Below are 16,189 nucleotides of genomic sequence, written 5' to 3' on the forward strand. Positions count from 1 at the left end.
CTCCATATGCCACAGGTACAGGCCTAAAAAGACAAAAAGACCAAAAAAAAAAAAAAGACTTTCCCAAGATGGTTGAATAGCCTCATCATCTAAACAAATGGACCTAATTTCTTTTTTTCCATTTTTTTTTCTTCTTTTTACGGCCTTACCTACAGCATATGGAAATTCCCAGGCTAGGAGGAGAATCAGAGCTATAGCTGAGGCCTGTACCACAATCATAGCAACTCAGGATCTGAGCCACATCTGCAACCTATACCAAAGTTTGTGGCTTCCAACAATGCTGGATCCTTAACCCACTGAGTGAGGCCAGGGATTGAACCCACATTCTCATGGATCCTAGTCAAGTTCTTACCTACTGAGCTGCAATGGGAACTCCCAAAGAGACTAATTTCTGCAGGTCTATTGGTGCCGTGCGCATGAGGCCATGCACACAAAAAAGCCCACGTCACAAATTTTTGGGATTTTTTTCAATCCTCTGCCAGCACAGAGGGGTAAAATGGAATCTTCTCTTGAGGCAGCAATTTGATGTAGCACAACAGCAGCTGTTTCAGGATGTCCTTTTCTGGGTATCCATCCAAGGAGTAGGCCATCCCCAATTCACTAGTGGGGTCGGTGGCTGCCCATGTGACTGCAACCCCCTCCAGGCCCAGAAGACTGAATGCTGGCAGGGTCTGTGTGCATCGCAGGATGTGGTTTCACTCTGACCTGGTTTCCAGCAGTCACTCACCAGCAGTCACTCACCAGCAATCACTCACCCAGAATGAGAAGCATCCGGCTGGGAAAACTTCAAGTTCAGATCCTGATTGAGGAAACAAAACAAAGCACACAAAACTTTCACCCCTGCTCTTGTAATTTCTGGACACCATCCTGACACTAGAGCTCCCTGGCACTCATTTCCTTGATTAAATATCCACCTTTGCACAATTGCTCATTTTGACTCTTGGCAAACTTTATTCATCCCAGTGAATCTTATCTTCACTCCAAAACTAATTTATGAGAATTACAAAAATGTGTAAGAATTCACAATATTAAAAGGAAAGCCATTTTGGAATTCCTGTCATGGTGTAGCAGAAACAAATCCAACTATGAACCATGAGGTTGCAGGTTCCATCTCTGGCTTCGCACAGTGGGTTAAGAATCAACGTTGCTATGAGCTGGGGTGTAGTCGCAGATGTGGCTTGGATCTGGCGTTACTGTGACTGTGGCTTGCAGCTGCAGCTCTGATTCGACTCCTAGCCTGGAAGTCTCCATGTGCTGCAAATGCAGCCCTAAAAAGCAAAAAAAAAAAAAGCCATTTAGAATGGTTCAGCAATGAGACCCTACTGTATAGCACAGGGAAATATACCCAATCTCTTGGGATAAACTAGGATGGAAGATAATATGAGGAAAAGAATGTGTGTGTTTGTATATGTGTATATATATGTATATATGCCTGGGTCACTTTGCTGTACAGCAGAAATTGACACATCATTGTAAATCAATTACACTTGAATAAAAAATAATAACAATTTTGACCTTTTAATGGTGGCATTTTAAATGATTATTCCTTTCTCTGCAATGTTTCTCTTTATATTTTCAAAGATTAGCATATACAATTTAAAATATGATAAAGGTATCAAAATTGAAGCCCAAAGAGCGGGGTAAGCAATTTCAAAATGTACATATATTTAATAGAATCACTATAAATTTAAAAAATTAAAAAAAAAAAAAAGAAAAGCCACAGGGGCGATGAACCCATGTTTTCCATGCCTCTCAAACTCATCATCTGGGTGGTTTGCCTCACACCAGCTTCCAAGTTTGCTCTTATGGAAGGCACTGAGCTTCAGAATATCTTCTGTTACTTAGAAGATTACGTTCAGGTATTCCACTCTCACTGACTTTGCAAATGCAACTGTTCTTATCTCTTCATCCAAACTTTCCTGGGAAGAGAGGTAAGAAAGCAATACAGTCAGTGATTCAGGATTCTCTGCTTCTGCTGATCCCATCTGTATAGTAACTCAATACAGTTGCTTAGTAGTTCTCAGCTTCAAGCTCACATGACTCAGCTAGAGCCTTGTTATGCCACAACTGCTGTCCACCTCCCATCCCTCAGGCTTCTGACTCAGTAAGCCTGGGGATTTGCATTTCTCACAAGCTGATGCTGTGGGCTGGGGACCCATGTTGAGAACCAGAGCTGCTGCTCATCACCTCTGATTCGTGACCTTGGATTTGAAGCATTTGTTTCCATGTGGTGACTGCACACTTTTTAAAGATTTCCTGTAGTTTTTGAGGCTCTTTGGAGGATATATGGTATATGTTTATGTTGTGAGTCATCACCTGTATGGGATGAGGACAGGTCAGATTTTCCCCTGATCTTTTTCTTCAGCTCTCATTTATTGAGAATTTACAATTTCCAGGGCATGGCAAGATACTCTAGTGGACACAAACTTGCATGAAATGCTACCCTCACCCAATGCAATGGACTATCAACCTATTAGAATAGTAATACTTTGTTCAAAGCCTGAAGCTATATAATGGAATAAGGTAACAAATTTTTGGTAGTGCTCTGGGCAATTTTATGTGGTATTCTTATGGACTTGGAATAAAGAGAATTGGAATCACATTTTGGCAAGACAAAAGTTCCATGGGAAGATAAATATTTGTTTTTGGAAGGAAATATCAACCATAAGTGTGAGAGTTTTAGCAGAATATATAATGTTGGAAATTATATGATTAAAGAATAAAGAGTAAAATATTGTTATTCATTTTAAAGAATCCTTGTGAATACTAGCTGAGTTCATTCAAGAATCCTTCGGGAATTTGAAGGTGCTTATATAAATGCAGGTTTCTGAGTGTGACCCAAACCAAAATCTTAATGTACTCAAAAAAGTAGATATAAGAGGTCTGATTGGAAAAGAATGATCAGAAATAGACAAAGTATTCAATGATTTGCAAAAAGAATATCAAAATGAAAAAAAGAAAACAAAGGAAGCAGGCAATAAAAATGAGACCTGAAAATAATGAAATGGAGAACAAGACATAGTATCCATGGTATACAAAACCATAAATCCATTCTTAAATGGCAAGAAAAAAGATAAATTCCTGGTAAGAGTTTTTAAGGGAAAATAAGAGAAATAAAAACAACAATTATTGCAACATTGTAAATCAACTATACCGCAATAAAACTTTAAGAAATGAAAGAGGAAAGAAAGAGAAATAAAAAAAAGCATTAAAGATGAAGAAGCCAGAGAAGGGAATAATAGATTTATAAGAGAGGTTATATGTTACTTCAAGGCAAATTATTTACTGATAAAAGAAATGATTTCCTTCAAGGATAAACCATCAAAATTGACCTTCAAAGAAATCAAAAACCTCAACAGACTAATAGAAAAAAGAATGGAAATGAAACAAAATATCTACTATTTAAAAAGTGGCCAAGGCGTTCCCTTCGTGGCTCAGCAGTAACAAACCCAACTAGTATCCATGAGGACGTGGGAACCATCCCTGGCCCCACTCGGTAGGATCCGGCATTGCCACGAGCTGAGGTGTAGGTCACAAAGGCAGCTTGGTTTGACCACTAGCCCGGGAACTTCCTTATGCCACAGGCATGGTCCTGAAAAAACAAAAAAAACAAAAAAAACAAAACCAAAGGAAAATGGCCAAAACAGCTTGTTTTATTTACATTTAAGTTTTACATAAAAATGAATACATAATTATAACATTAAATCATAGTAACAGACAGGAAGATTCTCAGTCTAAAATCTGGTAAGGGACTAAAAGATTTTATTGAGCATTTCACTTATGAATACAGATGCAAAAATTCTCAGTAAGATATTCAATATTATGCCAAAGGAATAGCAGATATGAACAAGCAGAGTTTCTTTTAGAAAAGCAGGAATGGCTTAGAATCAGAACCTTCAGCGTAATAAATTAAAGGGGGAAAAACTACATGGGTATAGTAATTGTCAAACAGAAAAGAAATAAACAAATATGAAATAACATAAAATCCAGTTACTATTCTAAATACAAATTCTAAGAAAATGGGAATCATAGGAAAATATTCTAAACGTATAAAGGCAGAACCAAATATAATTCCAAATATGAATTACTAAAACATCTATCATTAAAATTAGGACTGAAAAATGGATAGAAATATTATTGTCATTTGATATTATTTTCTTAGGTTCTACTGTATGCAGTAAGGCAAAGAACTAAAAACCCAATACAGATACGGGAAAGAAGAAGCAGATTATCCTTGTTTGTATATTACAGTACCAGCATACTTTCTTTAAAAAGTAATCTTTTCCTCTTTGCTTCTATTTTATTTTATTTTGCTTTTTAGAGCCACACACACGGCATAAGGAGATACCTAGGCTAGGCGTCAAATCGGAGCTACAGCTACCAACTTACCCCACCGCCACAGCAGTGTAGGCATACTTTGTTTTATTGACTTTGCTTTAGTGCATTTCTCAGATAATGAGGTTTTTCTGTTTTTTGTTTGTTCTTTTTTTGGGGGGGGGGTTTCTAGAAACCTTGCATTCCATAAGTCTGCTGGTGCTGTTTTTCCAACAGCATTTGGTCATTTAGTGTCTCTGTGTCACCTTTGGCAATTTTTTGCAATATTTCAACCTTTTTCATTATTATTATGTTTGCTTTGGTGATCTGTGCTCCGTGATCTTCGATGTCACTACTGTCATTGTTTTGGGGTTCCACCATGTGTGCCCGTGCAAGAAATGAACCTAATCAAGAAATGCTGTGTATGCTCTGAAGGCTCCATCGACCAGCCACTTCCTGTCCGCCTCTTTCTCCTCCTGCTTTCCTAGTCCCTGAGACAAAACGATACTGAATTAGGCCAATTAACAACCCTACAAAGGCCTCCATGTGTTCAAGTAAAAGGAAGAGTTGCATGTCTCTCACTTTAAGTCAAAAGCTAGAAACGATTAGGCTAAGTAAGGAAGGCATGTCAAAAGCTGAGACAGGCTAAAAACTGGGCTTCTTGTGCCGCGCAGTTAGCTCAGTTGTAAATGCAAAGGGAAAGTTCTTGAAGGAAGCTAGAAGTGCTGCTCCAGTGAACACACAGATAGGAAAGTGAATCAGTCTTATTGCTGATGTGGAAAGTAACATAATGTCTTTCCTATCAAAGGAAATCTTGGTTACTTTATTTTGCTCAGGTTTCTGCCTGAACCACCCTCCTGGGACCCTCTCCTCTTTACCTCTTCTCCCAGCAACAGTTTGTTTCAATTAGCCAGCCGGGAAGAATGTGTGCCCCGACCTGGCCAATAGGAAGAGGACAGGCACATCACCTGCATGAGGATAAACAGGGAGGCTCTTTTTGGAGGACCCGTGCCCTCCTGCAGAAGTAAAGAGCCTTGTCGAGATCTCCCCTTATCCACGTGTCTCACTTTCCGACACTGACAACCTGAGCCAGAGTCATTTTATTTTCCCAACAGTGATTATGCAGAAAGTTTCGGTTCAGACAGAAGATCAAACCAGCCACATTTCCTTGATCCAAAGGCTAATCCAGAGCAAGACCTGAACGCTCATCAATTCTGTAATGCTGGAAGCTGAGTTTCAAGAATGGAATCTGCCTGATGACAAAGTCCAGGAGATTCTGAAGAAGGGAATCTGCCTGATGACAAAGTCCAGGAGATTCTGAAGAAAGGGCTGCAAAACAACAGGCTTGCCAGACCCCGGAAACTAGAGGACGTTATGCCTGAGGAAACATACCTTTAAGTTTCTGCTCTTTTGTAAACAATCTGTGCTTTGTTTACTGTACCTAACTCCCTGTCCCTTACCTCAAGAAAGGAATTTATTAACTTTTATTGTCTTTGCCTGCTAAACCTCCAACTTACCTCCGGGAGAATAGCTCCCCACTGTCTACATTCAAACGGGCCTCTGATTTGGCTTCTGTTTTTCACAAGATCTTAGATAATATTGGTATGCATTATTTAGCTAAAACTATTTTAAGTTTTTAGTATGTAATAAGTTTTAGGAATTATAGGTAGTTATTGATAATTATTGATTTATTGAATTAAGTATTTTAAATATATAAATCTATTAATAATAAAGTTAAAAGTAAAAATAGTTTTTAGGTTTACAATCAGATGATTGTTCTAAGAAAACAATATATTTGTAACTTTTACAAAGTTCATGTGTGGCTTATGTGATTCCTAGTTTCTGCTTGATTGTTCTTTTATCGTGTTCAATTCTATTTTATGCTTTTAGACTGTACTTTACCCAAATCATGTGCTTTTTAATCTTAAAGGTTTATCTATGTTTTTTGGAAAATTTTGAGATATTGATCTTCCATTGTTTATGTCGGTTTTAGCCTTTTCCCCTATATAATTTGCAGTTGTCCACCAATAAATTAGAGACTGCTTGAGCACTCCTCGAGAGTATCTGCGTCTCCATTCTTCTTCCTGCGCCTGCCTCCCCTCCTCTTCAGGACCTCCCCTGACCGCCGGGAAGGGACCCTGGCACTGTAAAGGCTGAGAGGGGTGAGGAATCTGCAGAAGAAAAGTTTGAATCCAACAGATGTTGGTTTATAAGGTGTAAGGAAAGAAGCCAGCTCCTTAACATAAAAGTGCAGGGTGAAGCAGCAAGGGCTAGTGTAGAAGCTGCAGCAAGTTATCCAAAATATCTAGCTAAGATCATTAATGAAGGTGGCTATGCTAAAAAATAGATTTTCAATGTAGAAGAAACAGCTTGATTTTAGAAGATGCCATCTAGGACTCTCATAGCTAAAGAAGAGAAGTCAATGCTTGGTTTCGAAATTTCAAAGACAGGCTAACTCTTTCGTTAGGGGCTAGTGCAGTTGGGGGCTTTAAGCTGAAGCCAGGGCTCATTTACCATTCCAAAACACTTAGGACCCTTAAGAATTATGCTAATTCAACTGCCTGTGCTCTGTGGAACAACAAAGCCTGGGTGACAGCACATCTGTTTCCAACACGGTTTACTGAATATTTTAAGCTCAGTATTGAGATCTACTGCTCAAAAAAAAAAAAAGAGAGAGATTCTTTTCAAAATATTACTGCTTATTGACAATACACCTGATCACCCGGTAGAGCACTGATGGAGATGTACCATGAGGTTAAGGTTGTTTTCATATCTGTTAACACAACATCCATTCTGCAGCCCACAGATCAAGGAGCCCTCAAAGTCAACTGAAAACCTTGTGGAAAGGATTCACCACTCTAGGTGCCATTATAATACTTATGAATCATGGTAATACTGGAGAGATGATACTGGAGTCTGGGTTTTTATCGCGGCTGTCGAAGAATGAACTCTGTGAACACACACGCAGCAAGCAAGCAAAGTCTTTATTAAAGGAAAGCAGAAAGCTCCCAGGACACCTGGGAGGAGGGGGGAAAGATCCCCCTTCTTTGTTGTCCTACAGGGATTTTTATCTCTTAAATGTGGGGAGGGGCACCAACATGGAGTCTCGAAAGATGTGGTTTTTCTCCCATTGGCCTTGTTCAATTACCTATATTGATCCTTGTCCAATAGGGGTTTTAGGGTTAGAAATGTCCTGTAAGTTTTACAAGTTTTTTGTCCTTTTCTTTCCTTAGATTAAGTCACCATTCCTCTCATTCCTTTTCTTTTCTTTTCTTTTTTTTTTGGTCTTTTTCCCTTTTCTAGGGCTGTTTCCCGTGGCATATGGAGGTTCCCAGGCTAGGGTTCAAATCCGAGCTGTAGCCACAGCAACACAGGATCCAAGCTGCGTCTGCAACCTACATCACAGCTCATGGCAACGGTAGATCCTTAACCCACTGAGCAAGGGCAGGGATCGAACCCGCAACCTCATGGTTCCTAGTCAGATTCATTAACCACTGCACCACAAGGGGAACTCCTCCTCTCATTCCTTTTCTGTCAATCGAGGAGTGGGCTAGAGATTCACATTTCTTATAGTAAACAAAGTCTGTGGGGAATGCGCATTTCCTATAATAAAACAAGGCCCGTGGAGTCCTTAAGCCGCAAATGTTAATCAATATCCCTATCAAAAGAATGTATCAGACCCCATGTTCCTACACTGATGACTTGAGTTAATATTCTGTCCCAGTGGGAAGAGGCAAAACATAAACATTAGTGGCAGTTTAGAAGAAATTGATTTCAATCCCTGTGGATGACTTTGAGGGGTTCATCACGATTTCAGTGGAGGAAGTAACTGCAGATGTGGTGGAAATAGCAACTGAAATAGAATTAAAAATGGTATCTGGAATGTGACTAGATTCCCACAATCTCATGATAAAACTTGGAAGAATGAGGAGTTGCTTCTTATGGACAAGCACAGAAAGTGGTCTCTTGAGATGGAGTCTACTTCTGGTGAAGAGGCTGTGGGTATTGTTGAAGGGACAACAAAGGATACAGAGTATTACTTAAACTCAGTGGATGAAGCAGTGGCAGGATTTGAGAGGTTCGACCCCCACTTTGAAAGAATTTCATCTGTGGGTAAAATACTGTCAAACAGCATTGCATGCTACAGAGAATTTGTCTGTGAAAAGAAGAGTCAATTGATGTGGCAAACTTCACTGTGGCCCTATTTTATAACAGTGCCACACCCACCCGACCTTCAGCCACCACCACCCTCGTCAGTCAGCAGCCATCAACAGAGAGGAAAGACCCTCTTCCAGCAAAAAGATTATGATGGGCCAAAGGCTTAGAGAGGGATTAGCACTTTTTAGCAATAAAGTATTAAACTTAATACATGCACATTACTTCTTTTTTAGATACAATGATATTTGACACTTGATAGACTATAGTGTAGTGTAAACATAACTGTATGTACTGGGAAAAAAAAATTCATATGACCGGCTTTATTGGGTTAGTCACTTTATTGTGGCGGTCTGGAACAAAACCTGCAATGCTTAAGGTATGCCTGTGTTACGTATTTACAAAACCCAAGAGACTGTGACAAACAATAACAGCAACAACAGACACACATAAATAAACAGTATCTTAAAAAAATCTTGTGGTATGTTTAGAAATTAAGAACACAGATAAAAATCAATAACAAAGTAATAATACTTAGGAATGGAAAAGGAAAAATAACCCCACCAGCAGTAGTGACAAATTACATAAAATATCCAAGGATAAATATAATGGGAAGTCATCGGACTTACCCAAGAAAAACCCTAAAATTTTCCCAAATGGTGTGAAACAGGAACTGAGAAAATTGAGATATATACCATTTTTTACATGAAAAGATTTAGTATCGTGAAAATATCAGTATTTCCACAATTATTTTCAATTAAAAATGAATCCAGGTCCATTCACAACTGCAATAGGTAGTTGGTATAATTGGAGGGCAAGTGGAAAAATTAGTGTAAGTCCACATAGCTCATAAGTTCATAAGAAAAAAGGGAAAATTTGAAAACAATGATGGAGGGAGATTTACTTTATGAGATATGGAAACTTACCATAAAGGCATTGAAATAACTTAAGAAAAGACCAGAAAACAAACACAGAAATAGATTTAAAAATATACAAATGTGTTATACAACAAAAGAGATATTTAAGTTTCAGTGGAATTATTTACATAACAAATAGTATGCACAATTAGCTAGCCATATGGAATAAAAATATAAAATAGCCTTAATTAATGCTATTCAAAAATATATTCCTGATGAAACAAAGATTAAAATGTAAAAAGTAAAAATTAACCTGTCATAAGAAAAAAAAATAGGAAAATATTTTTATAACCTCGGAATAGTAAAAATCTTCCTAATTAAAAAAAAATCTTTGAATTCATAGTGAAAAAGATATTTGATCATATGAAAATAAAAAATTTCTACATGTCAAAGCCTCCACTGGTGAAATAAATATAATTATAAGTTAGGGAACAAATTGGTAGCATACCTGCTAATGTTGGTATCCTTAATATTCAAAATACCCTTACAGAATTTTAAGAATGACACAGTGACCTGGTATTAAAAGCATCAAAATATATAAGCATAAAATTCAGGAGCGAATCCCAAATGACTGATAAACATGAAAATAGGTCCAACCTCACTAATCATGGAAATGCAAATTAAATCTATAATAAGATGCCTTTTTTTTTGTCTTTTTGTCTTTTTAGGGCCACACCTGAGGCATATGGAGGTCCCCAGGCTAGGGATCTAATGGAAGCTACAGCTGCCAGCCTACACCACAGCCACAGCAATGCCAGATCCGAACCGCGTCTGTGACCTACACCATAGCTCACAGCAACACCAGATCCTTAACCCACTGAGCAAGGCTAGGGATCGAACCTGCAACCTCATGGTTTCTAGTCGGATTCATTTCCACTGTGTCATGACGGGGACTCCAAGATGCCATTTTTTAATCCATGAGTTTGGTACACATTTAAAAGAGAGATAACGTCTAGGACTGGTGAGAATGTGGGGAAACATTTCTTCCATTTATTGCTAATGGGACTACACTGTGGCCGTCTTTGGGGAAAGTAATCCATCAGTGCCTATTGGATTTTAAAATGTACATGCACTTTGATTTGGTAATACCACTTTGGGGAATCAATTCTACTGGGAAATGTTTCAGGGTGTAGGGCTATGTATACAAGGATGTTTACTGAAGCACTGTTTGTAGTGGGAAAGGACTGCGAGCAATTCAAAGTCAACAGTAGAAGGGCTGACTAAAGTATAGAGCATCTACTCTACAGAAAATTACCTAGCTGTTAAAAGAATGTGTTAGTGCTATACTGATTGACCTGAAGGGATGTCCAGGCTTGTGTTAAAGGCAAATGAAAAAGTTATGAAAGAAAGAGATAACAAATTTCCCCGTATGTGTTCGTATGAGCAAGGAGAGTCATGACCACCTCAAGGAAGGGGTGGGAAGAGAGGAGAAGAGGGGAGATGAGAGTTTATTAACTTCCTAAAACACCGTTGGATCCATCCCACTTGGGTAATCAACATATTTGACCTTTGTGATTAAAAGTAACGAAGAGACATGTTTGCGTGTGGAATGGGGTGATCCACGGGGACCTGCGGTATAGCACCGGTAGATCTACTCAATGTTCTGTGATGATCTATAGAGGAACGGATGTGTGCATGTGTATGGCTGAATCACTTTGCGGTACAGCAGAAATTAGCCCAACATTGGAAATCAACTATACTTCAATAAACGAAAATAAAAAAGAGGAAAACATGTAAACCTTGTCTAGATATAGTCTCTTGCACCCCAAGAGAAGGTTCGTATTTGCTACATCTGGGGAAGACCTTAAAACCTGTAGTTTAAGTGAATTCCCATTGGACTCGGGTGCAGGGAAAACCCTCTATTTTTCAAACGAACTGAAGTACAGCAGAAAGACGACACCTTCCTGAGGTCAACTAGAGAGTGGCCACATTAAATGCAAGGACTAGTCCAGGGTTCGTTCTGCCCTTTCTGGCTACTGTTCCAAAGCCATGAGGGAGTTAACCAACTTTTTGGTTCTTTTAACTTAAAAAAAAATTATTTTTACATTATTTCACAGGAAATGTAAAAGTTACGCAGAAGTAGAAAAGTGCAGCAAACCTCCAATGTACCTGGGACCCAGCTTCAATGGTGATCAATTTAGGACGTTTTTTCTTTCATCTGTGCCTTCCCACTCCCAGCACCAGATTAGCTCATCCTTAAATACTTCTGTTTCAACAAATTTTGACATTCTTTTAGAAAACATCCCCAATGTTTGTGGAACACTTATTTGAATATTCTCTGAGTAAAGTTTCTGTATGCAAAGTTGAAATTTTGTAACACTGCAAAGTAATGTGGAATCTGGTCACATGAATAAAGGGAGATGGTCCAACTTCAAAACATAATTTGGGATTAAAATTTAGGGCTAAAGGTGATGACAGCAGGGTAGTTCAAGTGACTTCTATTTGCCCTCTACTTTGAAAGAAAATTTAAGGAATGTATAAAAGCTGATCTGGTTTTAAAAATTGGTCATAATTTCATGACAATTGGATTGACTTTTAAACATGAGATGCTATAGAATTAGACTCGATGCATGTACTCCAAAAGTGTATTACCTTATAACCATCCCAATTTTTGTACAATGGCACTTTTGTAAGTCAGTATTTGTATTTATTGACTAGTTTTAGAAATTAGCCTTGTTCAAAGCAACGAAGATGTGAAATCCTTGGTTTGGGGCTATAGTGACATTGCTCCAACATATATAATCCTGAAATTATTGAAATGAAAAGAACTATCCGACCAAGTGTACCACAATGGTAGATAAACCATTATTTAGCATACCACACTTTGAAAAAATTTGGCAATGGAATTTAATAAACTGTGTATAAGTCTTCAAATCCAACTGTCAGGAAGCTAGGAGATCAAATGCACATCCGTAGGAAAAGTGCCAAGAAGGAAGATACACGAAATGTCCAGCCAGCATGGTTTACCGGTTTCCTCAAACTGAAGTCACGTCATTACTTTCTGCACCAGGTCTATCTAACCTGGTTTTCAAGATCATCTTAGATTGGTTTATTATTACTTAGAGACACAGCCTCTGTACCCACAATAAAGCTGGCTTGCCTCAAAGTGACGCTTCACTGACTAGATGTCCATGGAATGGGGAACTTCATAGGCTTTAGGGCAAAAACAGCCCTAGGTGTACATTTCAGTTTAAACCTTTTCTCCATTTATGAGCTCAGCCAGTAACAAAAGTAGCATTTACAATCATGTGCTCTCTCTCTCTATATATACTAAGCTTTTTTTTTTTTCTTTTTTCTTTATATGGCTGCACTTGCAGCATATGGAAGTTCTCAGGCTAGGGGTCGAATTGAGGTACAGCTGCTGGCCTATACCACAGCCACAGTAACACCAGATCACAGCAGCATCTGAGACCTACGCTGCAGCAACCTGGGATCCTTAACCAACTGAGCGAGGCTGGGGATAAAACCCACATCCTCACAGACACTTTGTTGGGTTCTTGACCCACTGAGCTACAATAGGAACTCCTATAAACTAAGTTTTTTATATACTTATCAGTATCTCACTTAAACTTTAGGTCATTCTTTGAAGGTAGCACATTATTCCCATTTTACAGATAATGAGACTGAAGCTCAGAGAAGTGCCTGTGGTCACACAGCTAGTAAAACCAGCAGTCATTTAAACTTGAATTCAGGCCATCCCAGCCAAGGCTGGGCAGTGTTTGACATTCAGTCTTCCACAGCCACAGGACTTAATATCCCTCAGCACAGTTTCCTCATCTCTAAACTTGAGATATGAATGCTCCATTGATAAGGTTGTTCTGAGGATGACACTCACTAACTGGAGGCATTGCATCCATGTAGTTGAAATACATTTCATCCTGAGTCCAAGCCCTGTTTCCTAAGAGGCAGTTTTTAGGGTTGGACTTCTGCCCTGACATTTGTTTCTTAGTTGTTGTTCTGATATTTAGACACTCAGCTTTCCCTCTGGACTCTCCTATTTTCAGCCCCTGTCGCTGACCCCAGCCAACCTCAGTCAGCTCTTGTTTTACATCAGGTCAGAGGTGACCAGCCAGTGCCAGTCTTCTCCTCATCACGTTCTTCCTCCTCCTCCTCAAATCCTGCCCTTGCCCAGATGAGTTCTGTGCCGTGACAGGAAGGGAGGAGATGTTGAGCTCACTGGGTACCAAGTACTACAGGAGCCTTGTGAAAGCATACCACCTTCTCTTTCACCCCACAAGCAGCCATGGTGGGTCTGACGAACTAGTTCCTCAGCCCTTTGGGAGCTCATGCTTACCTGTTTCTGAAGCTGGATAATGACAGTCTGATACTTTGGCCGCGAGTCCACAGCACCTCCAGGTGGAAGGAGTCCCCATGATTGCTGTGATCAACAAAGCCATACTCCTGAAGAAGGACCACATCAGTGACAAGTCCTGGGTTCCAGGACTATACTGATGGAAGGGAAGTCACCAGAAGGCAGGTAGAACTCACAGTCATCCTCTTGATAATGACCAGCCTCTGGGCACTAACTGGGCACTAGCTGTACTCTGAAGACTTACACTGTATGGACCTCAGTGCTTACAACGATTTTAAGAAGACAGTGCTAACATTAGGTGAAGAGACCAAGGCGCAGAAAGGCAAAGTAACATGTCCAAAGCTATACAGCTGGAAGGTGGCATTCAGTCTGGTTCCAAAACCTCTGCCCTTAGCCACCGTCTTCCACCGCCTCTCCAAGCAAATAAAAAGGACTACTGAATGAGCCCTGTTGTTTCCTCCTGAGAAACAGTAGCATCTCTAGATGTATCTCCCCCTCCATCCTCTTTCGCACCTCCAACCCTCTGCTGAGAGGCAAGGATGAAGGACTGGAATTAAGGGCCGACTACGTTCCCATCCTCAGTACCCCACTTCCACACCTGACCTCTGCTCCTTTTCACTTTGAGAGATTCAGGGATGCTTCTGGCCAAAGATTTAGGTCAGCAGCTTCTGAGAATCACACAGCAGAAGCATGTGGCAGGATGCTTCAGTCTTTGAGTTCTTCAAGGAGAGATTCTGAAAAGATAAGTTAAGGGAGAGTGTTTGGAGACCAGAGAAATTAAAAATGCTCTTTTACACGTATCCACCAAGTAAGCCTCATGAGGAGATTATCACCATCCTCACTTTGAAGACATCAGAGCTCATCAAGACAAGGTAACTCCCTTGAATTTGTCCAGACATGAAAAGCAGAGTTAGATTTTCAAACTATAAATGAATTATTCCAAAACCCATTGAGACATGATCTTCTTTAATTTCTTTCAGCAATGTTTTGTAAATATATATATATTTTTTTTAACAGCCGTAACTGTGGCATATGGAAGTTCCTGGGCCAGGGGTTGAATCGGAGCTGCAGCTGCAGCCTACACCATAGCCATGGCAATGCTGGATCCTCAACTCACTGAGAGAGGCCAGGGATCCAACCCACATCCTCACAGAAACAACAATGGGTCCTTAACCCATTGAGCCACAATGAGAACTCCAATGTTTTGTACTTTTTAGTGTGTAAGTCTTACGCTTCCATGGCTAAATTTATTCCTATTTTGTTCTTTTTGATTATAAAGGGTAGTGTGCTCAGACCCCACTCTTCAAGGGCCAGGATTGAATCTAAATACTTTGATTTTATATTTAGGCTATCACAGATCTCAACTGAGCTTCTAAGTTTCATCTCTTCCTGTGTCCTCTGCACAGTGTGAATTCCAAGAAGACTCTTCTTATTAAACACACCATACAGTTTTGAAGCCCAGGAAAACAAAGAGCAAAGGAGCAAATATCTCCCCATCTTTCTCAACTGATAAAATCCCATGGACCCTTTCAGATTCCCAAAGTAAACAGGAAGAGTTTGAACTAAGAAGGGATTGAAGGTTCCTAAACATTCGGTTAAATTAAATTATACTTATTGATTTAAGCAAGTCCTAAAGATGTAAAGCAGTTTGCCAAATAAACCAGTCATCCAAGTAGTAGTGTTTCCAATACAGAGATAAAAAGCATAACCAATTTTCTTAAGAAGTTTACAAGTCTGCTGAAGAAAAAGAATGAATTTGTAAAAGACAGTTAAGAAGCATGACTCTCACCCAGGCAGGAGTCATTGAGAACACTATATATGAAAGCAACTATAATGACTCTATCAGTAAAAATCAAAATATAACTGTAATAATTCGTATATAGTGTCTATGCAAAATATGTATGCATGTGTGTCAGGACTTGAGTGGAAAAGTAAACATGACAATTTGGGGGGGGATAGTGTAACATGGGTGATTTACTTCCTATTTCAGAATTTTCTTTAATACAGTTGATATCTTTTAATTTTCATACAAATTAGAAAAAAAGATGTAAGATACCATAACTATAGTTAACCATCAGGATTATGAAAACAAAAAAAGTTTGCCTTTTCATCAATATAACCTTGTCCAGCTGAATCTCTTTTCTCTTTCAAAGCTATCAAAACTCTAGACTAGGGTGTTCCTGTGCAAACGGCTCACTGAGCTGTGAGCTCCGGCTCCGTGGAAACGAATCTGTCTAGCACCCATAAGGATGCAGGTGTGATCCCTGGCCTTGCTCAGGGAGTTAAGGACCTGGCATTGCTGTAAGCTGTGGTATAGCTCACAGACGAGGCTTGAATCTGGTGTTGCTGTGGCTGTGGTATAGGCCAGCAGCTACAGCTCCAATTCAACTCCTAGTCTGGGAACCTTCATATGCCTTGAATGCTGCCCTAAAAAGACAAAACAAACAAACAAACAAAAACAACTCTAGACTACATAACAGTTGGCAAGTTG

The 16,189-nt window shown here is 39.4% G+C and overlaps 1 protein-coding gene across 1 annotated transcript; it reads right to left on the reverse strand.

Moving 5' to 3' along the window:
• Window positions 1–467: 467 nt before the first annotated feature.
• On the reverse strand, window positions 468–13,631 carry LOC125124412 (glycine N-acyltransferase-like protein 1). The gene is given in 3 exon segments (XM_047774525.1): window positions 468–671; window positions 1,722–1,919; window positions 13,602–13,631. Coding segments are annotated over 3 exon segments (432 nt in total).
• Window positions 13,632–16,189: the final 2,558 nt, after the last annotated feature.

The sequence above is a fragment of the Phacochoerus africanus genome, chromosome 4 (genome assembly GCF_016906955.1).
Source record: "Phacochoerus africanus isolate WHEZ1 chromosome 4, ROS_Pafr_v1, whole genome shotgun sequence".
Classification (NCBI taxonomy): Eukaryota; Metazoa; Chordata; class Mammalia; order Artiodactyla; family Suidae; genus Phacochoerus; species Phacochoerus africanus.